The 24,488-nt window shown below is 30.8% G+C and overlaps 1 protein-coding gene and 1 long non-coding RNA gene across 3 annotated transcripts; both read left to right on the forward strand.

The window, feature by feature from the left end:
• Positions 1-1,097: 1,097 nt before the first annotated feature.
• LOC131599140 (uncharacterized) lies at positions 1,098-8,386 on the forward strand. 2 transcript variants are annotated; one of them, XR_009282587.1, is made up of 4 exons: positions 1,098-1,172; positions 2,526-2,595; positions 2,726-2,887; positions 8,085-8,386. It is a non-coding gene; the product is annotated as an uncharacterized LOC131599140 (long non-coding RNA). The 2 variants fall into 2 exon arrangements; XR_009282586.1 differs by lacking the exon at positions 8,085-8,386 and having other exon boundaries at positions 2,726-2,967.
• Positions 8,387-12,981: 4,595 nt separating this feature from the next.
• Positions 12,982-13,616, forward strand: LOC131594777 (uncharacterized). The gene is made up of 3 exons (XM_058866982.1): positions 12,982-13,101; positions 13,237-13,339; positions 13,440-13,616. Exons 1-3 carry the CDS (start codon positions 13,021-13,023, stop codon positions 13,583-13,585), a joined length of 330 nt encoding a protein of 109 aa, XP_058722965.1. The 5' UTR covers positions 12,982-13,020; the 3' UTR covers positions 13,586-13,616.
• Positions 13,617-24,488: the final 10,872 nt, after the last annotated feature.

Raw genomic sequence — 24,488 nt, forward strand, 5'->3', positions numbered from 1 at the left:
TGTGGGTGATGAGAAATGTCATTCTTTTTAAAGGTAATATCTTTAATTTCGATGAGTGTTTCTCCGCTATCGTTCTAAGTTCCTGTAAATAGTTTAGAGTAGTTAATGGGTCTTCTATAGCTTGTAATTTTCATATTTGGAACACTTTTCCCATATTTTGAAGATGTTTGAAGCCCCTGAGAAATATTTTATTTTATTAGAAATTAATATTAGTAAAATTATTAGGAGTTATACTTTGTTGGTTTTTAAAATTTTGAAAATTGTTTAATTATTTTTTAATTTTTTAATTTTTAATAATATTTTCATGGATGTTTAGGATATTGTAAATTATTTATCAAATTTTAAAATTTTTCAAAGGAGAAGAATAAATATAAATTTTTAAAATTTTAAAAAATAATAATAAAATTAATAAAAATCTCGACTAAGAAATCAAATATTAAATTCTCTTTTTCAAAGACCTTTTTAAAACATTTTAAACATGTCTGTAAAATAATCATTAAAAAATACACATTAATTTAACCGTGGAACCTAAAATTATATGTATAATAATTTTGTAGATAGCAAAACATATAATTTTATTTTATAAAGACTATAATTGGGTTGTGTAGAACGATGCATATAAATTACTGCATTCAAATCAACAATTGTAACGCCATTCAAGGTATCTTCACTATAATTGGGTGTACTTTAAAGTAGAAGAAATGGAAAAGAATTCTTTGGAATGAAAAGACAAAATGCGTTCATTGTTAAATAGAAAGACACGTGGACACATGTCATAATTTGAAACTTAAGATTTATCATATGGTTCATAAGATATGAATCCGGTTCTAGCTAGCCTCAAAGTTTTAATAATTAGTTTTTTTTTTAACAAAGCGAAAATCAAATTAAACTATTGCACAAGGTGTGCTACATCATATCAGTACGTCAAACAAAAAAGAAAAAGCATCCTAAAACTTATGCAAAATCTTAGTACCAGAGCCATGTGTCAAAATCACGTAACCATAGTTAGGTTTTGCCTACCATACTTTTCTTTTGATAGAGGTTGTTTCATTATTGTTAAGTGATATTTCATCTATAAATATACAAAGAGACCCTAGTTTTATTTTGCAAAATCAACCATTCAAGATTTAACAACAAGGTCCTTCCATTCTATTAAACCCTTCTTCATATTTGTGAGTTTCTTTTATATATGTCTTTTCTTAATTTTTTCTCTTGTTTATTGCTTCTTATACATTGTTTGTGGATTTATTTTTTCTAGGGTTAAGAAGGATTTAATTTTTGTAATGTAGATTTGTTCATTTTATTTTGTCTTAATGGAGACAAATAATTTGTTTAAAATGAGACAAAATATGTTGTTGATTTGGCTTATAAAAACGAGAATTTTATTGGTTACCAGTGAATGTGATTTTGGGATTTTGAATATTTATTGTTTATCTGTTCTTCATCATGTAGTTGGATAGGTTCTATTGAAAATTAAACTGGGTTGAAGCTTTTCATTTCATGTCTAGTTTTATTAATGAGTTAGTTAATTTATATAAAAATATGATGAAAACCTATTGTTTCAATTTCCTTTTTTTTTCTCTCCTTTGTTCTCTTGTACTCTAAATCCAAAACAAAAATTATAAATAAAAAAGTTGCATCATTTAAAAAAATGAATAAAGAGATTTTATATTTTTAAAAATTAAAGTAATAGTTTTATACCTAATAAGTTATAATTTAATAAGTGGATATTATGAGAAGCATTCTATGAAACATGAGTTTGGTACTAGTAATTGTTAAGAAAAGGATATTATTATGATATTATTAATATAATTATAATAATAACAATAATAATAATAATAATAATAATAATAATAATAATAATAATAACTTATTAGGACAAATTATTATTACAATATTATTATGGTTCTCCTAAAAAAAACTTTAAAAAACAATATTGCTATTATTATTATAATAATAATTACTAGTACTATTACAATCTTATTATAATAATAGTACTAGTAATAATAATATTGCACTAGTAATTTTATTAGATTGTTTTTATGGTTCTCCTAAAAAAAACTTTAAAAAAGACTTCATTTTTAATGAAATATTTCGGTTGTTTTTTTATTAGATACTATTATAATAATAATAATAATAATAATAATAATAATAATAATAATAATAATAATAATAATAATAATAATAATAATAATAATAAGATTGTTAAGAAAAGGACATTATTATTATTATTATGATTTTTTTTATTATTATTATTATTATTATTATTATTATTATTATTATTATTATTATTATTATTATTATTATTATTATTATTATAATAATAGTATCTAATAAAAAAAATAACCGAAATATTTCATTAAAAATGAAGTCTTTTTTAAAGTTTTTTTTAGGAGAACCATAAAAACAATCTAAGGTCCAAATAAAACTTTATCTAAAATTTCTCTGCGGATTCAATTTAGTGTTAAAAAAATGTGTTGAAAAAGAAATATATACACTAACTTTTTATTGTGTTAAAATTGTAGGTCAACTACTACATGGACAAGTATCTGATAACCTTTTTAATTATTTGTTTTGCTTCGGTGTTAGTTGCAGGTATTAATCTAGATCAGTGTCTCAATTTTGTTATTATATTATATTATTTCATATTATACAACATGTTGTAAATATTAGAAGTTATCTCCATTACATATTATTTCTTATAACTTTTCATGTGTTTTTGCAGAACGAATAAAAATATGTTTTCCATCTACTGATTGCCCTACGACTCCAGAGCTATGTCAAAAATTTTGTAAGAATACACTTGGTGCTATTGGTGGATTTTGTAGAAAGGGAGAGGGTACATGTTGTTGTAATAAGACATGAGAGAAGTTTTATAATAATATAGGTAGTATATCTATTTGTTTGTACGTCTTTAAAATTATAATGAAAATAAATTGAACAACGACGGGTTCTTTTCATTTTTAATTCTGGGCTCGAATTAGTGAATTAACGATTTTAAAATATTATAAAATGTTTGAATATGAAGCATAATTTAATTGAAAGCACTAGTTGCCTACTGTTTCGGTTCGATCTACACAAAAGCCTCTCTAACATTGTTAGAAACATACAAATTAAATATATATGAAAAATGACATCTTTTTATGTAATTCCTAACTAATTATTCGGTTCTTTTGGTCCTTCAAAGAAACAAAGTATTCAAATCAATGAATCGCCAAATGTCATTTTTGAAATTTTAAAACAAATACAAATTTTTCAAAACCGTAATCTAGCATGGTTCTCTACACCAGAGTTGTGTAGAACGATGCATATAAATTACTCCATTCAAATCAACAATTGTAACGCCATTCAAGGTATCTTCACTATAATTGGGTGTATTTTAAAGTCGAAGAAATGGAAAAAAATTCTTTGGAGTGAAAAGACAGAATGCGTTAATTTGAAACTTAAGATTTATCATATGGTTCATAAGATTTGAATCCGGTTCTAGTTAGCCTCAAAGTTTTAATAATTAGTTTTTTTTAACAAAAGCCAAAATCAAATTAAACTATTGCACAAGGTGTGCTACATCATATCAGTACATCAAACAAAAAAGAAAAAGCATCCTAAAATTTATGCAAAATCTTAGTACCAGAGCCATGCGTCAAAATCACGTAACCATAGTTAGGTTTTGCCTACCATACTTTTCTTTTGATAGAGGTTGTTTCATTATTGTTAGGAGGGAAAGCTGATCTCATATTATATAAGGGGGGCTAGGGGGCTGGCAAAGAAAAAGGATATATGGAGATTAATACGAAGACATAGGCCTGATATGATATGTATCCAAGAAACAAAGATGGAACAAATCGATATAAACTCTTGTTTAGAGTTATGGGGTTCAGATGAGTTCAATTTCTCTTTTAAAGCATCCGAAGGGAGGTCTGGGGGATTGCTGGCAATCTGGGACTGTAATACTTTATCTCACTTTAATACTTATCAACTACAGACAACTTTTGTACTACATACTTTATCTCACTTTAATACTAGGATTCCCCACATTATGGCAACTTTTATGTGATTAAAATACCTAAAATAGAAAAAGTGACCTTAAAATATTAAAAAGTTGTCCCCATATTAGTAGAAATTTGGCTTTTGTGAGACTGAGAATGTAATTCAATTGCATTTTTTGTTGGACCCAAGTTCTTTTGAGACGTTTCTATTCATTGAATCAACCTTAAAAGCTAAATTCTGGAATGATGCTTATGGGTCCAGTTAACAGTTGAAATGCTCAAGGATTTTTCAACTAGTCAAAACAGCATATGCATTCCATCTAATTAATAAAACAAACATAAGTGTTTTTAATTTTTACCTTTAAGTTGACAAATGTGAATTAATAGTTATGAATAATAAAATTGAAATTAATTATGAATATTTTAAATTATGTATTCAATAAAAAAAATTAAGTTATCTATCCTAAAACACGTGTACTTTTTCATGATCAATTTGTATTTGTTTAAGAAACATAAATATATATATATATATATATATATATATATATATATATATATATATATATATATATATATATATATATATATATATATATATAGAGGAGGGATCAAATTACACCCGAAGAGTTACACCACGAGTTACACTCGTTCAATAACCACATCTCGAATTAATATTTTTTAAATTCAACCGTTGGATTGAAACATAATATCATATAGATCATACCTATAAAGTTTTAGCTTAATCTATAATGATTTACTATATCATCAAGATATCCAAAGATTAACGTCAAAATGAACTTTCATATAACGTTAATTTTGATGTAATTCAATGACATAGTAAATCATTATAGATTAAGCTCAAACTTTATAGGTATGATCTATATGATATTATGTTTCAATCCAACGGTTAAATTTAAAAAATATTAATTCGAGATGTGGTTATTGAACGAGTGTAACTCGTGGTGTAACTCTTCGGGTGTAATTTGATCCCTCCTCATATATATATATATATATATATATATATATATATATATATATATATATATATATATATATATATATATATATATATATATATATATATATATATATATATTAAAATGTTAGTTATATTATTTCTTATTCAAAACCTCCTCTTGCACTTAAGTAGTACTGTCTCATATATTTTTACTCTTAAAGTCAAGTTTATAATTTTATTTGAACAGACATTTCTAACCAATAAATTAAATTTAAATATTTAAAATAAAATAAAAATAATGAGTATAATGATTTTAATCAATATAAAAATTGTATAAGAGATAAATATTTTGATTATTAAGTTTAGATCAGATGATATGATACAAAGTTAAGTTGTAAATTGACAAGTCTTGGGTTTAGTATTTGTTTTTGATATAATAATTTCTTTAGGGTGTAATACGAAAGTTACAATGTACAGTATATGCTTTGTGAGTCTTATAATTTATCATCATAATTGTTCTGATGAGTCATCAGAGATTAATTGACCTAAACTTTTTATAATAAAAAATTGAGATTAGTTAATTAATTTAAGTTGAAACAAATTGTAATATTATTAAAAATTGTAAATTGTAATATTATTAGAAAATTGTACATATTTAACAAGTTTTTATAATTAAAAATTTAACAAATTGTGATATTAGTAAAAAATTGTAATATTACATCGGTTAATATTAGTCATTTTTGTTTGTGTTTATTTAATTAAAATAAAATCTCAATGTAAACTTTATATTAAATAATAGTGCTTACAACGCTTGATTAAAAAATATAAATATTTTTTATTAAAATAAATAAATCATGAACATAATCAATAATTATAAAAAATATGAGAAAAATATTTATCATTGATAAAATGAAAATTATCAAAACCACAACTGTTACTACTAATAAATATATAAAATACTAGATAAATATTTATCATTAATATATAAAAAATCCAAAAACACATATCTGTCACAAATTAATTTGAATAACACTTGACAATTTGTTTATTATTAAATAAGTATTTGATACGTACACATCAGATATCAAACACATATTTATTTGTTATTAATAAATTAAATGTAAATTTTTATTATCTTTTAATTAAAAATGAGAATAATTATAATATATTAATTTAACTTTATTAGAAAATTGTACATATTTGACAAATTTTATAACTCAAAAATTGTAAAAATTAGTTTTACAAATGTATCAAAATAAAAATGAGAACCATTATAATTTATAAATTTAATTTTGACACTTTAATTTTAATTAAGTCATTTAAAACGTTGTCAAAGAATACAATTATACATAACTATTTTCATACGAAATATTTATTAATTATGTTAATTATTTCAACTACAATTTACGCATGAAAAACACCATCGAGATGTATCCAGTCCATAAATATAAAATACATAGTAAACATTAATTTTTTTTATCATGGTCAAACATATTTTTAACGATGAATGTTTTGATCATAGTAAAAAAACTTTATCATTGATTAATACAAAAATAAAGACAAGATAAATACGTGTCAACAATAATTATAAACAAATACAAAACAAACCAAGGAAAAATATTTATGACTAACAAGTATAAAAATTTTCAGAGAACAAATACTTATCACTGACACATAAAAAATTAAAAGAAATATTTGTATCTAATTAATATAAAAATTATTGGATAAATATTTCTCATTGATAAAAAAGTGCATAACAAAATTTTCTCACTAATAACTATATAATCAAATACAAAATGCTTATTTATTATTATATATTAAAAAAATGTGAAGAATATTTCTCTTTGCTTAAAATTTAAGTCGAATCTGTATCTATGGAAAATCACTAACAAAACGTAATTGTGAACATTACTCAAAGAGCTATTAAGGGAAACCCATCATTATAGAATTGATGCTTGTATTGTACTTTGAGTTTTCATACTTATTTCAAATTTCTTACTGACTTTTAAGATTCTTTCAAGTTTTCAACTTTGCTGCAGATTTTTCTATGAACTACAACTATATTTTAGATTTTCAAAAACTGATTAGTAATAAAACTTTGAAAAAACCTTTTCAATTTCTAATTTTCACAAACTTATTAGTAATAAAACTTTGAAAAGACCTTTTCAATTTCTAATTTTCACAAACTTATTAGTAATAAAACTTTGAAAAAACCTTTTCAATTTCTAATTTTCACAAACTTATTAGTAATAAAACTTTGAAAAAACCTTTTCAATTTCTAATTTTCACAAACTTATTAGTAATAAAACTTTGAAAAAACTTTTTCAATTTCTAATTTCACAAACTGATTAGTAATAAAACAAAATAATTTATAATTTTCATTTGGATTTTAGAAATTTATATAATTTTGATGTACTACAACTATATTTTAGATTTTTGAAATTTACATAATTTTAATTCACACAACTGGTTGACTTTTAAGATTCTCGTTTGATGATTAGATTTAGGATGTGTTTGCCATGGAAATCATATATCTATATATATATATATATATATATATATATATATATATATATATATATATATATATATATATATATATATATATATATATATATATATATTCTTAACTTCAATCCATTCCAAGCAGTTTCTCTTCTACTTCTCTCTTCATTATCACTCTCTTCTCAACTTCTTTTATAACAAACACACTCTTAGTAATATTTCCAATGCCTCAGTCCATCAAGTGTGTACTATGCATGTTCTTTTTATTATATTTTTGTGCATTTATAACTTACGTTTCTTTCATGACACTTTATGGGAGTGGAAATAGCTCATTCCACTGCCTGGAAAATACGTGTGCCAAAGGTACGCTTGAAAGTCTTTACTTCTCATCACCATTGCTCTTCAAATAATAAAAAAATTTGTTGACACAATTGAAATATTTATCATATGACCAAAATATTTGTTCATTGAATATACTTCGTGTTTCATAAATAGATTAATTTGGTGAAATAGGGACATTTACCAAAACTAAATTTTGTTGTTTTTTGAATGTAAAATTGTAATATATGTTGTAAATATTAGAAATGATCTCTATTATATATTATTTCTAATAAATTTTATTATTTTTTTTGCAGAACAAACAGGAATATACTTTCCATCGAAATATTGTCCAACTGCACCAGAGTTATGCGATCACTTTTGTAAAATTACAATCAGAGCTATTGGTGGATGTTGTGGAAATTATGGGGAGGGCGCATGCTGTTGTATTAAGACATGAGAAAAGTTTTAAAATAGTATTGGTAGCATCTCTAAAATTATAATATTGTAATTGAACAACGGCGAGTTCTTTTTATTTATAATTATGAGTTTGATTCAGTGAATTAATGATTTTAAAATATTATAAAATGTTTGAATATGAAGCATAATTTAATTGAAAGTACTAATGTTTCGGTTCGATCTGCAAAAAAACCTCTCCAACATTGTTAAATACATACAAATTAAATATATATGAAAAAGGACATCTTTTTATGTAATTCCTAACTAATGGTTCGGTGCTTTCGGTCCTGAAATAAAGGATTCAAATTAATAAATCACCAAATGTCATTTTTGAAAATTTAAAACAAATACAAAATTTTCAAAACCATAATCTAGCATACATTTGGTTCTCTACACCAGAGTTGAGTAGAACAATGCATATAAATTATGTAAATCATCAATTATAACACCATTCAAAAGTATCTTCACTAGAATTGGATGCACTGCAGGATCAAAGAAATGAAAACTTTTTCTTTAGAATGAAAACACAGAATGCGAAAAAAAAATCCAAATAACCATGTTTAAAAAAAATTTTACCCCAAAAACTAGGTTTTCGGAAAAATTACCTGTATGACCAGGATTGGGAGGTGGTCTCCACGTAGGAGCCACCTCCGGTGGCGCCAACACGAAAAAACAACCTTCTTATGCGCCACCTGGGGTGGCTTGAAGGTGCATTTTAAATGGTGAAGCCACCTTGGGTGGCGCCATTGTCTTGCCTTCTTTTTTTTTTTTTTTTTGTTTTTTGTTTTGTTTATTTTTTTTATTTTTTTATTTTATTTTAACACATAGAAACACAAACATCAAACACCAACACACAAACACAACAATGTCTCGCATTATTTCATTTGGATGTCACCGGATAACAGAGCCCCCGCCCCAGAGATCAACATGGCGTATCGAACCTGAACCGGAGTATCACAGAAAGACCGGACATGTCATATTCTCTGCTGCCAAACCTTCCATGCCGGTGATCTTTTGGAATATCACTTCCGTCGAGCAACTCAAGAGGACTGACTCTCATGTCTTTTTTAGAGGGGGAGTACGAATCCGGCGAACAGATCAGAAGCATCAAGAGGCTTAAAACAAGGACTGATGTTGTGACCGGAGCAACGATAAGTTTCTGGGATAACATGGAATACGACAATGATTGCATTCAAATGATGCATGGACCCAATGACATTGTTTTAACCGTAGTGATTTCTTAGATGTTTTAGTTTATCTTTTTCTGTTGGTTATTTTCAATGTACCTTTTAATTAATGAATGAATTAATGTTTTTCACGAACATCTTATTTTATTATTTAATATAAATATTTTTTAAATATGTTAAAATAAAATAAAAAATAAACAAAACAAAAAACAAAATAAAACAAAAAAAAAAAAAAAAAAGGCAAGACAATGGCGCCACCCAAGGTGGCTTCACCATTTAAAATGCACCTTCAAGCCACCCCAGGTGGCGCATAAGAAGGCTGTTTTTTGGTGTTGGCGCCACTGGAGGTGGCTCCTACGTGGAGACCACCTCCCAAACCTGGTCATACAAGTAATTTTCCCGAAAACCTGGTTTTTAGGGTAAATTTTTTTTTAAACATGGTTATTTGGATTTTTTTTTCACAGAATGCATTCCTTGTTATGTTTTTAGTACCAGAACTACGTGTCAAAATCACATAACAATAGTTAGGTTTTTGCCTAGAACACTTTTCTTTTTAGACTACTATTCAAAATTTTAGTCACATGACATGCCCCCACTTTTACAAGAATCCAATACTTTTCATACTAGCAGGAGGAGTTTTCTTAAGACAGTATTGTTTCGTAGTTACTTCCTTGGGTAGTGTGTGATGTCCTTTTGTTAGTGGCTCTTTCATTAGAGGGTTGCTAAGTGTACACCAAAATTTAACACCCCATGTGTACACCGTATCAAAATACACCATGGTGATATGCTTGTTTGTATCACAATAAATAAAAAATAATTATTAAAGATTTTAAAAAATTCAAACCGTATTATTATACGGTGTAGGAGTAGCATTGAGGTGTACAGATAACATTTCTCCTTTCATTATTGTTAGGAGGGCAGCATTGTTTTTATGATTTAACTGGGATGCACCCTTTTGCTTGTATTATAGTATTTGACAATACAACTTGTGCTCTATTATTCAATTTGATTTTTCTAAAAAAATATAATATGTGAGGTGTGTGAAAAGAATCTTATAAAAAGTATCAATTAAAAATTTGTTCTTAATTAATACTATACACTTAAATTACTTATACTTAATCAAGACTATACCACAGTTTATTACAAATAGTAATATGGATGTAGACTTTAATCATGCTTTTGCTAACTATTTCAAGCACATTTTTTATTCATTTTTCTTTTTCAAATTGCTCTTAATATGCATTCGACAGTATATAACCGAGTACTATTTCTTCTTCTAAAAAAAAAAAAGAAAAAATATAATGGGTTTGGTTTTCTCATAATTAATAAGTTTGATAAAAAATTATTTTAATTAATTTTTTTTAATAGGCAAAGAATTTCATTCAAAGAGCACAAAATGAATTGTGTAAAGTAATTTAAGTTCGGTTTTTTTATGTAAATATTATTATGATCGGTTGATATTGTTAGAAAAATGAATATTTAAACTCATAACAAAAATGAATTTTTTAGTCAATAATTAATAATGCTCTCAATCAAATTTTTAATTTAAAATCAAGACGACTAAATCATTCAAAAGCTACTCATCAAAATTAAACGATGTTTGAACTAACTCCATATTCTTTGAACTAACTCTATATTATATGTACCCAACACACTAATCATACATCTGTTAATAGGATACTTTTCTGATATTTGAATAAACTCCATATTCTTTGCATTCTGATGCGCCGTGCAAACCCCAAATCAATGGTTTATATAAGTTATATAATATAATTTATAAGATAAAAATTTAGTTTAATTTTCATATATCTCAAGATTGAATTGTATATTAATTATAATTAATTGACATTTAACTATTAATTATACGTATATGTATATTGGCTTAATTTTTTTAATCCCCAAACATATATCATGGTTATTGTATTGTCTAATTCTCAAAAGTATTTTGAATTTTGTTTCACTTTAATTTAGTTTAAGTTAAATATTTATAATGGTATGACTATGATCATATTTTAAGAGGAGTACTAAATTTGAATTTTCAATCATTATATTTCCTTTTCCATATATTTTTTTATTTAATTATAAGTAAGTCACAATGTTAATAATAAAATTAAAAAAATTGTTTCAAAAGCATGTTGTTTTGTTTTCACTCATTCAAAATGTTATTAAATTTGTCTTTGTTTTCTTGTACTCTAAATCTAGAACAAAAATTATAAATAAAAAAGTTTCAGTATTTCAAAAAAAAAATAGAGGTTTTTATATTTTTTAAAATTAAAGCAATAATTTTATACCTAATAAGTTATAATTTAATAAGTGGATTTTATGAGAAGCATTCTATGAGACATAAGTTAGTGGATTTTATGAGAAGCATTCTATGAGACATAAGTTAGGTACTAGCTAGTACTAGTAATGGTTAAGAAAAGGACATTATTATTATTAATATTATTATTATTATTATTATTATTATTATTATTATTATTATTATTATTATTACTATTATTATTATTATTATTATTATTATTATTATTATTATTATTAGTATTATTATTATTATTATTATTATTATTATTAATAAGAGGATAACCATAAAAACAATATAATGTCCAAATAAAACTTTATCTAAAATTTCTTGCACGGATTTATAAAGAAAGAGGTTTCAAAAAAAATCATCAACATAACAATATATATTGAAAATTAAAGAAATGATTTTATGCTTAGTATTTTGAAGATGTTTGAAGCCCCTGAGAAATATTTTATTTGATTAGAAATTAATATTAGTAAAATTATTATGAGTTATACTTTTTTTTTGTTTGAAAGACTTAAATAATTATCAAGAGGTATTTAAATTATACCTGTTAAATATTTTTTAATAATATGCATATTAAATATCTCAAACTGAGGTGTATAGAAAGTTAGAAGTTGACAAACATATTTGAATTAATACGTAGTGATTATGTTTCAATTAATTTTAAATTTTTTAAATTTTTTAATTTATTATTTTCTAAAAAAAAGTTACAACTCATTATGAAAAAAAAGTTTGAAGATTTTGAAATGATGAAAAATAAAATTGAGTGAAAGAAGGAAAGACAACACATCACACCAATAACAAGGATAGCTTCTACACCTCTCACTTTCTTTCGCATATTTTCACTACCATCAATTTTTTTTATATAACAAAATAACTTATAATTTCTCCGCCTCACATTAAGTGTTCTCTTTCTAATTTTTAAATTTTTTAAAATAATAATTAATTATGTTGATTTTAATAATAAAATGTACATTATTTACTAAAATAACCTTATTAATAATAGTGAAATAATTATATAAATTAAAATAAAAAATAAAGATAAATTAATGGAAACAAATAATAAATATCACATTGATATTTTAAAAAGACAAATAATTTTTTCAATCTTAAAAGCTTTTTTTTACTTACTTATTTTTTTGATTTAATTATTTTTTGACTTCAATTAATTAATTGTTTTTTTTAAAATAGAAAAACAATTACTAGAAATATATTTTTTTTTTTCAATACCTATTTAAGAACCTCCTGTTTAATGGTAACATCCTCAAACAAACTTAACATTTTCAACTTTAACTTAACCAAATGGGTTTGTCATTGGTGATTTTTCCAGTTTTCCTCTGCATTATAACGGCTGTTATTGGTCTTCCTTATGAACATCAGAAGGTGTGTTTTACTCGATCAATTCACTGCAATTCATAGTCACAAATTTCAATTTCAATATGCATAGAATATTGGTGATTTCTATGTTATGATGATTTTATTTTAGTTTTTTGATTATATTTCTGTTAATTTGCACAGATTACATCTTTGCCGTTCAACAAGGAAGAAAGTGGAGGAATAGCTTATAAGTGGAACTATATGGTTGAAAATCAGTGCAAGCAACATCAATATGTTTCATCAGGTATTAACTTTGTTCAGAAAACTTTCTAATTTTAATTGTTCAGAAAACTTGCTGATTTTAATTTGGCTCTCACTTTCTTTCACATATTTTTTCTTTGTAGAAGGAGAAGGAGCACCAACATGCTTTGCATCGACTGATTGTCCGACCGCCCCAGAGTTGTGTGATCACTTCTGCAAAATTACACTAGCCGCTAGTGGTGGATATTGTAGAAATGGGGAGGGCACATGTTGTTGCAACAAGATATAAGTAACATCTCTATTTGTAATTGAACAACGGCGAGTTCTAATAACGGATGAAAATAAAGAGCTACCGAACACAAGCAGAAGTAAAAACTAGATGGACCTTCACGTATGCATGGTCACTATCATGTGTTACTCACGTGTGCATGTATGTAGTTAGTTAGAATAAAATGACGTGGCATTAGCTTACTATATATGTACCATACTGTGTAACCGTTTTCAGTTAGAGAGTATAATGAAGATCACTCTTTCTTCTCCATCTTTATCAATTTTCGTTCATTGTTTTTCCTCCATTGATGGAGTTCTTAGATTGCTTTGATGGTATCAGAGCAGGTTGATCCTGCTCTGTTTCCGCTGCGTTAACGAGTTCTAGATCTGATTAATTGGTGATTGATGACGATCGCAAATTCTTGATCGTTCGTTTCGTTTCGGTTTTTTTCTTGATTCGCGTTTTCTTGTTTTCTCTCTCTTCTGCATTTGGTTTCGTTGTTAATCTTTCTGCATATAGCTATGGCGAGAAACACTAACAACAGCAACAATGGAAATCAAGTGGATCAACTCGATCCTTACTATATTTATCCATCGGAGAATTCATCTACAGTTTGTGTTACACCAGCTCTATCTGGTGATAACTATCACGCGTGGTCAATGAAGATGAGGAGAGCGTTGGCTATGAAGAACAAATTCAAGTTTGTTGATGGTTCCATACCAGTACCTAATGAAGGTGATCTCAACTATGCAGCATGGCAGAGATGTAACAATTTAGTACACACATGGATCATTAATTCAACTGCGCCATCAATAGCTCAGAGTGTTGTGTTCATTGATAATGCTATTGACATGTGGAATGATCTTAAGGATCGGTTCATGAGAGGAGATCGCATTAGAGTTGCACAATTGCATCAAGAAATCTCCAATCTCAAACAAGGTAACAAGAAGATTACAGATTATTTCACTGAATTGAGAGGATTATGGGAAGAATTAGACCAATATAGGCCTGTTCCAAATTGTACTTGTCGTATTCCATGCACATGCTTAACTATGAGAAATGTTAAGAATTTCAAATCTGAGGACAGGATAATCCAATTTCTGATTGGACTGAATGAGGAGTATCAAGGTGTAGCATCGCAAGTATTGCTGATGGATCCTATGCCTCCTATAAACAGAGTTTTCTCTTTGGTGATGCAACAAGAGAGGAAGCTGCAGTATGGAGCAAGTGTCTTAGGCACGAGTGTGACTGATGAGAATGCAGGGTTAGTGAATGCTGTAGAAGGACAAAAGCAATATGGAAGAGGAAGAGTAAATGGTAGCCAATATCAAGGAAGAGGAAGAGGAAATATCAAGGTTTGTACCTATTGTGGCAAAACTGGCCACATTGTTGATGGATGCTACAAGAAGCATGGTTATCCTCCAAACAATGGTAGAGGAAACTCTTATGTGAATCAAGTTGAAAGTGAAGAAGCAGAGACAAAGTCATCTTTTGGATCTACTAGTGAGAGTGGAAGTATGACTCTAACCAAGGAGCAGTATCAATCCTTAATGACTTTGCTGGAGAAGAGTACAGGTTCTATCAACTTGACCAAAGGAGGAGGTAATTCTTCTATAACCTGTTTTAGTAGCCATGATAAAGATGATTGGTTACTCGATACTGGAGCTACTCATCACATTTGTTTTTCCATAGCTTGGTTTGATACATATACTGAGATAAGTCCTATCACTGTTAACTGTTGAAGCGGTAAAGCGGCAAGCAAAAAGTAATAGGTATTATTTATTACCGGGTGATATAGGTTATATCGTATCGTAGTCCACAGAGATTGGTTGAGAAGAACTGCCGTTCGACTATCTCGCGTTCTAAGTTTCATGATTGGTTGCGGAAAGGTAAATGCGGGAAAAGTAAATAAAAGCAGATAAACAATCTCAATAGTCTAAGAGAAATAGTTATGGAATTGCATTTCGTTCTACCCGTCGAATACTTAAATCTGAAGATCTATCGCTCGACACTCACAATACGTATCAACATCACCGGGCATCACTCGAGATGCCACATCGGTGTCCATGTCTGCAACACCGACGAAAGCTCAACCGTACTATTCACATCAGCGATTTCTCCACCGACACAAACAACACGGAGGCATTAGACTCGATACCCACTACGATTGTTAGTCCTAAATCCATGTCTGCAACCCAGAAACTAACAGTTATCATTCCTAATCAAGATCTATGGTGTCCATGTCTGCAACAACACAAATCCAGAGCATTTAAGCAAAAAGATCAAGAACAACAACAATGATGATTTGTAAAGCGAATATATAAACGATCCCAAGATCCACAAATATACATACAATAAGAGTAGAAACATACATACAACACCCACCATTGGAATGAAACAAAGGGAAGAGAGAAGATGAACCGGAAAGATCTCACCGGTACAATGAAATCGAGACAGATCCATGATCAATCCACATGATGTCGCACCCAATGGTGTTTCCTAAGCCTCTAAACTATCAAAATTGGACCAGAGCCACTCCATGGGGGAAATGGATGATAAAAAACCCTAAAAAAGTGTTTTTACAACATATATACAAGTCTGAAAGTCGCAGACCGCGCTAAGCGCGCCCAGCGCTCTAAGCGGGCTGCTTTTTATTTTTCTTAGACCGCCAGACCGCGCTTAGCGCCAAAAACCCGCGCTAAGCGCCCAACTCTCTGCCAAATGGGTCAAAAATGCTCCCAGAGCCCGCTTAGCGCGGTCAAGCCCGCTTAGCGCGCTCAACAGAACAGCAAATCTTGTTTTGGTCATATCTTGAGAACCGTAACTCCGATTTGCGCCCGGTTCGAAGCGTTGGAAAGCTTATTCCATGCTCTATCTAACAATGAACAAATTGTAACCAAATTGATGAATTTGATCATCCTAATTTTGAGCCTTGCCTGCCGATGAATTGGTAAAATCGCGTGTTCGCCGCCGTGTCTTCGACACTTTATTCCTCAAAGCTTCGAACACATATAAATACCTACAAAAAGACAACAAAACCATCAAACGATATACATTTACACGAAAACATAACAAAACACAAACGATACAAATATACACAAAAACGGGGAATTATTCAAACGGTATTAACAAAAAGTATCGATAAGTGCCACTATTTACAAACACAAAATAACTACATTTTGGCACTTAACAACTCTCCCCAACTTGAATTTGTTTGTCCTCAAACAAGGCCAAACACTCAAAGAATCAAAAGTAAAAATCCAAAGAATCAAGAATCAACACAGTTTAGAAAACGAAACAATTGCACAGTTCAAACCAAAAACGTACAAACAAAGTAAAAACTTACCACAATCCTACAACGACGCATGAAAATGAAACCAATCGTAAGTACAATAATCATACAAAACATTCTAAACAAAAACAAGCTCAATAATGAATCACGCCTAGCAAAAACTCATCGATAGATGGAAAACACCGAAACGTGAGGACTTTAACACACACCCGACAAACTTGCAAACAATAGACAAAATTATGCACTCATCCAAAAACAGTATTGAAAATGCAACGACACGAATCACAAGGGCTTTAAAGGTTGTAATGCGGCTCGGTTAACAAACAAGTGATAAGTCCTAAAGCTAATCGAAACAAAAAACTTGCCTAAACCTAAGGGAGTAATTACTTCCACAAAGTTCCAAACAAAGGAATTTCAATCAAACTTTATTTTTCATCACATGTTTCACACCAAACCCAATACTTATTAGCACAATCTTATTCCCAACTCTTTTTGTTATTTTCTTTTTCAAACTTTTTCTCTTTTTTTCTTTCTTTTTCCTTTCTTTCTTTTCACATTTTTTTTCTTTTTCTTTTGTTTTCACAACCACATACCAACCACATCATAAAGAGGAAAACATCCTCTCCCCAACTTGAATTCAACCATAACATAAAGTGAATACTCCCTACTTTCTAAGGCAAGGTAAAAATTCAAACTATAAATCATAGTTGAGGGTTCAAGAAAAACGATAATCAAACTCCATCAAAAAGGTGAACTATGTCTCAAGTTCAAAAACAAAATGGACAATGACAAAAAGGCTCAAAGGGGTTACGAATGGTCACACACTCACAAGGTAAATTGACATTTGGCTTATTGTAGTTGCGCTCAAAATCAAACAAGTGCCTTGATCACTTTCGTGCATTCCCAAAATCAATACAGACGAAAGATTAAACATAATAATATCCAGTTAAAACAAGAAATGTCGGTCACTCGCATATGTATACAATGGAAAGCCACCTCACATTTATGGTAAAAAGGGGAAACTAATGTGATTCAAGTCATGAGCAAGTTATGCAAAAAGAATGAATAATATGAAAATTGTACAAATGAAAAGTCTCCTAAACATGTTATGTTATAGAAAGCGATAAACGAGTACCTTGCTATGTACAAATTCGAACAATCATTACCGCACAATTGGCATGTTGAATCAATCAAAATTGAAGAATTACCAAATGCGACTTCAAGTAATCGAGCCAAAATTTGAGTCTAAACAACAACAAAAGAATTAAAATTATAACTATAAAATACATACTATAAAGCCTTGGTGTAAGTGGGAAAAAGGCGAGTCAAATGAATCATTAAAAAGAATTCATTAGCCAAAAGCTACAGACCGCGCTAAGCGCGCTACACCAGAAAGACAAAAAACAGTGCAACAAAACAGGAATTCTAGTGTGCCTACACTTAACACCTACACTACTCATTTACAGAAAAACAGAAAAATAAAACCGTTGGGGTGCCTCCCAACAAGCGCTCGTTTTACGTCGTTAGCTCGACGCCTCTTATTTTTTTCGCGAATGGTAAGAAACTTCCTCGCGGTACGCCAATGCTTTCGCCTCAAACGCCACCTAAAGAAAACGTCCTGCCCAAACACTTAACAAACGAATCAAAAGCAAAAGTATATACAAGTATGTGTAAAAACATAATATACATAAAATGAAAAATTTACAAAATCCTTAATTGGCTAAACAAATTGAAAAGTGAAGATTTAGAATTTACGAACTATCCGAGTTCAATTTGTTTAGCCAACTTCACCTTGCTAAATAGCAAAAGTAAAGAGGAACAAAATCAAACACACAAACATGTACAAGTATGAAAACATGAACATGTATAAATATACAAAAACACACAAGTATGGGAATATGCACAAAATATACGCTATGGACATATTTACGAAACTTTAAACACAAAACCATCGCAATGCGATTAATCTCAAAACCAATCCCCGGCAACGGCGCCATTTTGTTGAAGCGGTAAAGCGGCAAGCAAAAAGTAATAGGTATTATTTATTACCGGGTGATATAGGTTATATCGTATCGTAGTCCACAGAGATTGGTTGAGAAGAACTGCCGTTCGACTATCTCGCGTTCTAAGTTTCATGATTTGGGTGCGGAAAGTAAATGCGGGAAAAGTAAATAAAAGCAGATAAACAATCTCAATAGTCTAAGAGAAATAGTTATGGAATTGCATTTCGTTCTACCCGTCGAATACTTAAATCTGAAGATCTGTCGCTCGACACTCACAATACGCATCAACATCACCGGGCATCACTCGAGATGCCACATCGGTGTCCATGTCTGCAACACCGACGAAAGCTCAACCGTACTATTCACATCAGCGATTTCTCCACCGACACAAACAACACGGAGGCATTAGACTCGATACCCACTACGATTGTTAGTCCTAAATCCATGTCTGCAACCCAGAAACTAACAGTTATCATTCCTAATCAAGATCTATGGTGTCCATGTCTGCAACAACACAAATCCAGAGCATTTAAGCAAAAAGATCAAGAACAACAACAATGATGATTTGTAAAGCGAATATATAAACGATCCCAAGATCCACAAATATACATACAATAAGAGTAGAAACATACATACAACACCCACCATTGGAATGAAACAAAGGGAAGAGAGAAGATGAACCGGAAAGATCTCACCGGTACAATGAAATCGAGACAGATCCATGATCAATCCACATGATGTCGCACCCAATGGTGTTTCCTAAGCCTCTAAACTATCAAAATTGGACCAGAGCCACTCCATGGGGGAAATGGATGATAAAAAACCCTAAAAAAGTGTTTTTACAACATATATACAAGTCTGAAAGTCGCAGACCGCGCTAAGCGCGCCCAGCGCTCTAAGCGGGCTGCTTTTTATTTTTCTTAGACCGCCAGACCGCGCTTAGCGCCAAAAACCCGCGCTAAGCGCCCAACTCTCTGCCAAATGGGTCAAAAATGCTCCCAGAGCCCGCTTAGCGCGGTCAAGCCCGCTTAGCGCGCTCAACAGAACAGCAAATCTTGTTTTGGTCATATCTTGAGAACCGTAACTCCGATTTGCGCCCGGTTCGAAGCGTTGGAAAGCTTATTCCATGCTCTATCTAACAATGAACAAATTGTAACCAAATTGATGAATTTGATCATCCTAATTTTGAGCCTTGCCTGCCGATGAATTGGTAAAATCGCGTGTTCGCCGCCGTGTCTTCGACACTTTATTCCTCAAAGCTTCGAACACATATAAATACCTACAAAAAGACAACAAAACCATCAAACGATATACATTTACACGAAAACATAACAAAACACAAACGATACAAATATACACAAAAACGGGGAATTATTCAAACGGTATTAACAAAAAGTATCGATAAGTGCCACTATTTACAAACACAAAATAACTACATTTTGGCACTTAACATTAACTTACCAAATGGGAATTCTATTATAGCTTCAGTTTCAGGCAATGTAAAACTTTCAGAAGTGCTTACTATTCAAAATGTGCTTTATTTGCCACAATTTGAAGTCAATCTAATATCTGTGTCAAAGCTTTGTAGAGAGCAGGATTGTAATCTTGTTTTTAGTACTGATGGTTGTATGATACAGGGAAAGAAGGATTTGAAGAGGATTGGTTTGGCTAAAGAGCAAAATGGACTATATCACTTGGATGCAAGAAGGACCAATGATGTAGGTTTTGTTTCTAGTGTGTTTGTAAATAAGAAAGTTGTAAATGAAACAAAGGTGCCACCTAGTGTTTTGTGGCATCTTAGACTAGGACATCTATCTTTTGATAGAATGAGTTGTATGAGTAAAATGTACAGTTACATTCCTAGTGGTATTCATGGTGCATGCGATGTTTGTCAGCAAGCAAGACAGAAAATTCTGCCATTTCCCATCAGTAGTCATAATGCAAATAAAGTTTTTGAACTTGTGCATTTAGATATTTGGGGACCCTTTAATACTCCTTCTGTTCATGGTTATAGATATTTCTTAACCATTCTTGATGACTGCAGTAGGCATGTGTGGGTGGTAATGCTTAAAACTAAGTCTGAAGCATCACATAAAATCAAAGCTTTTATTAACATGGTAGAGACACAGCATGAGTCCACAGTTAAGATTGTTAGAAGTGACAACGGTGTTGAGTTGGCCATGCCCGTGTATTATGCTTCCAAGGGAATAATTCATCAAAAGAGTTGTGTGTACACTCCACAACAAAATGGTAGAGTTGAAAGACGACACCAACACATTCTAAATATTAGTCGTGCACTCATGTTTTAATCTGGATTGGCCAAAGAATACTGGTCATATGCGGTTCTTCATGCAGTTTTTCTTATGAATAGAATTCCAACAAAGATCTTGGATAATAAGTCGTCTTATGAGGTGTTATATGGCTCTTCCCCAGACCTCAGTTCTTTAAATGTGTTTGGTTGCCTGGGTTATGCCTCGACTTTACCAAACAATCGCCACAAATTTGATGCAAGAGCACGCAAGTGTGCTTTCTTGGGTTACAAGCCAGGTATGAAAGGTTTTATACTTGTGGATGTTATTGATCATGACATCCTTGTGTCTCGCAATGTGAAGTTCTATGACCTTGAATTTCCATTCAAAACTCTTGGTAATGATGATGTTCCAACAGATATTTACCTTGACCAGGATGGTATTGATTGTTCTGAACATAATTCTTCACACTCTACTACTTATTCTGACCAAGGGCAAACTTATTCACCATCAGTTTGTGACTTGGCCATTCCTCATAGTAATGATGCCTCTCCTATAGTGGAATCTGCTCCGGTTCCACCTCTTTCCAGCATTGAACCTCAAAATACCTCTCCTATTTCTTCTTCATCTGAATTGTCATTCACATCAGATGATGCAGCCACTCTTTCTAAACCTTTATCACCACCATCCACCAATACTTCTTCCCACCTTGCATCCAGAAAATCCCTTCGAGTTGCAAAGCCTCCCAGTCATCTTAAAGATTATGTTTGCAACTCCTATACTTCTCCATCATGTTCTTATCCTCTCACTGATTCTATCTCCTATTCTGGAATTTCTTCTAAGCATAAGGCATACATCATGGCATTGGCTTCTGAAGTTGAACCTTCTAATTTTCTCAATGCTTCTAAGGATCCTCGCTGGGTTGCAGCTATGGACAAAGAAATTGAAGCCCTGAACAGCAATAACACATGGGAGTTTGTGGATCTACCACCTAATGCTATTCCCATTGGAAACAAGTGGGTTTTCAAAATAAAGAGGCATGCAGATGGTTCTATTGAACGGTTTAAGGCGCGTCTTGTGGCTCAAGGTTTTAATCAGACTGAAGGGTTAGATTATTTCGAAACCTTCTCTACTGTAGCCAAACTTTCAACTGTTCGTGTGCTCCTAGCCTTAGCTGCCATTCACGGGTGGCATTTACATCAACTAGACGTAAATAACGCCTTCCTACATGGTGACCTACACGAGGCAGTCTACATGAAAGTGCCCAATGGTGTGTCTTCTCCAAAACCTGGCCAAGTGTGTAGATTAATCAAGTCGTTATATGGCTTAAAGCAAGCTAGCCGGCAATGGTTTGAAAAGTTAACAACGTTTCTTCATGCTCAAGGTTTTGTTCATGCCCATGCAGATCACACGTTATTTACTAAATCCTCTCCTACTTCATTTACAGCTCTCCTTGTGTACGTTGATGACATAATCTTGGCAGGCACTTCTCTCACAGTTTTTGAAGAATTAAAAGCTGCGTTGGACCACACATTTCACATCAAGGACTTAGGTCAACTAAAGTTTTTTCTTGGGCTCGAGGTTGCACGTTCATCCAAGGGCATTACTCTTTGCCAAAGAAAATATTGCTTGGAGTTGCTCCATGATTCAGGTCTCAGTGGCTGCAAGCCTGCTTCAACTCCTTTAGATGCCTCCACTCGTCTTCATCAAGACACCAGTTCTGCTTTCACGGACATCACTGCTTATAGACGTTTGGTTGGAAGATTGCTCTATCTCACTACAACCAGACCTGATATTGCTTATGCCACTCAGCAATTGAGTCAGTTCATGAGTGCTCCTACTGAAGTTCACTACCGGGCTGCTCTCCATGTGCTTCGTTATCTCAAAAGATCACCTGCACGTGGCATTTTCTTGCCCAAAGCTTCAAGTCTCCAAATTTTAGGATTTAGTGATGCTGATTGGGGAGGCTGCATTGACACACGACGCTCTATTACAGGTTATTGCTTCTTTATTGGCCAATCGCTCGTGTCTTGGAAGTGTAAGAAGCAAGCCACCGTTAGTTGTTCTTCTGCTGAGGCCGAATACCGTGCACTTGCTTCAGCAACTCGCGAACTCCAATGGCTATGTTTTCTCCTTCATGATTTGCACCAACATCCGTCTCGTTTGCCTGTTCTTTATTGTGACAATCAAAGTGCTTTACATATCTCTGCCAATCCCGTGTTCCACGAACGGACGAAACATCTTGACATTGATTGTCACTTGGTTAGGGAGAAACTGCAGGCTGGTCTTATGCGTTTACTCCCGGTTACTTCGCAACAACAAGCTGCAGATGTGTTCACAAAGTCTCTTGGTCCACGTCCCTTTTTTGATTGTATCTCCAAGCTTGGTTTGGTTGATATCTACCAGCCTCAAGCTTGTGGGGGGGTAATAACTGATGAAAATAAAGAGCTACCGAACACAAGCAGAAGTAAAAACTAGATGGAGCTTCACGTATGCATGGTCACTATCATGTGTTACTCACGTGTGCATGTATGTAGTTAGTTAGAATAAAATGACGTGGCATTAGCTTACTATATATGTACCATACTGTGTAACCGTTTTCAGTTAGAGAGTATAATGAAGATCACTCTTTCTTCTCCATCTTTATCAATTTTCGTTCATTGTTTTTCCTCCATTGATGGAGTTCTTAGATTGCTTTGAAGTTCTTTTTTTTATTTTTAATTTTCGTTTCGATTAAGTAAATTAACGATTTCAAAATATTATAAACGAGATTCTTGGACCGCCTGGCACACAATCCGTTCCCTAGAAAATATAAGTCTTGCACACCATTGCAGAGTGACCTTATTTGAAAGCACTAGTTGCCCGTTGTTTCGGTTCGATCTGCATAAAAGTCTCTCCAAGATTGTTAGAAACATACAAATTAAATATACATGAAAAATGACATCTTTTTATATAATTGGTAACTAAATATTCTAAATTACGTACGAACTTCACGAAATATGAAATCATAAACTTAAGTTGTTGTAGAAGCAAGCTTCTAAACATTCTTGCATATGCCACTACAATATTTTGATTTCGCTAACTGCCAAAGCTTAATGACTTGAGAGACTACAAAATATGCAATTTTCAAAACAAATACAAAATTTTCTTAACTAATTTAAAAAAAGAAATGTAATAGAATAAATAATTAAATTTATAAATCAGTTTAAATTAACAAGTAATACTTTAGTATTATTTAAAAGTGGAACAATAATTTAATATTATTTAAAAACTTTAGTTATAGGTTATTAAACTCAAAATTAGAAAATTATAAACATGATAAAACTTTTATATCATTTAAATTATATAAAAGATTATGAAACTATATCTTTGGAATT

The sequence above is a fragment of the Vicia villosa genome, linkage group LG4 (assembly GCF_029867415.1).
Source record: "Vicia villosa cultivar HV-30 ecotype Madison, WI linkage group LG4, Vvil1.0, whole genome shotgun sequence".
In the NCBI taxonomy this organism is placed as follows: Eukaryota; Viridiplantae; Streptophyta; class Magnoliopsida; order Fabales; family Fabaceae; genus Vicia; species Vicia villosa.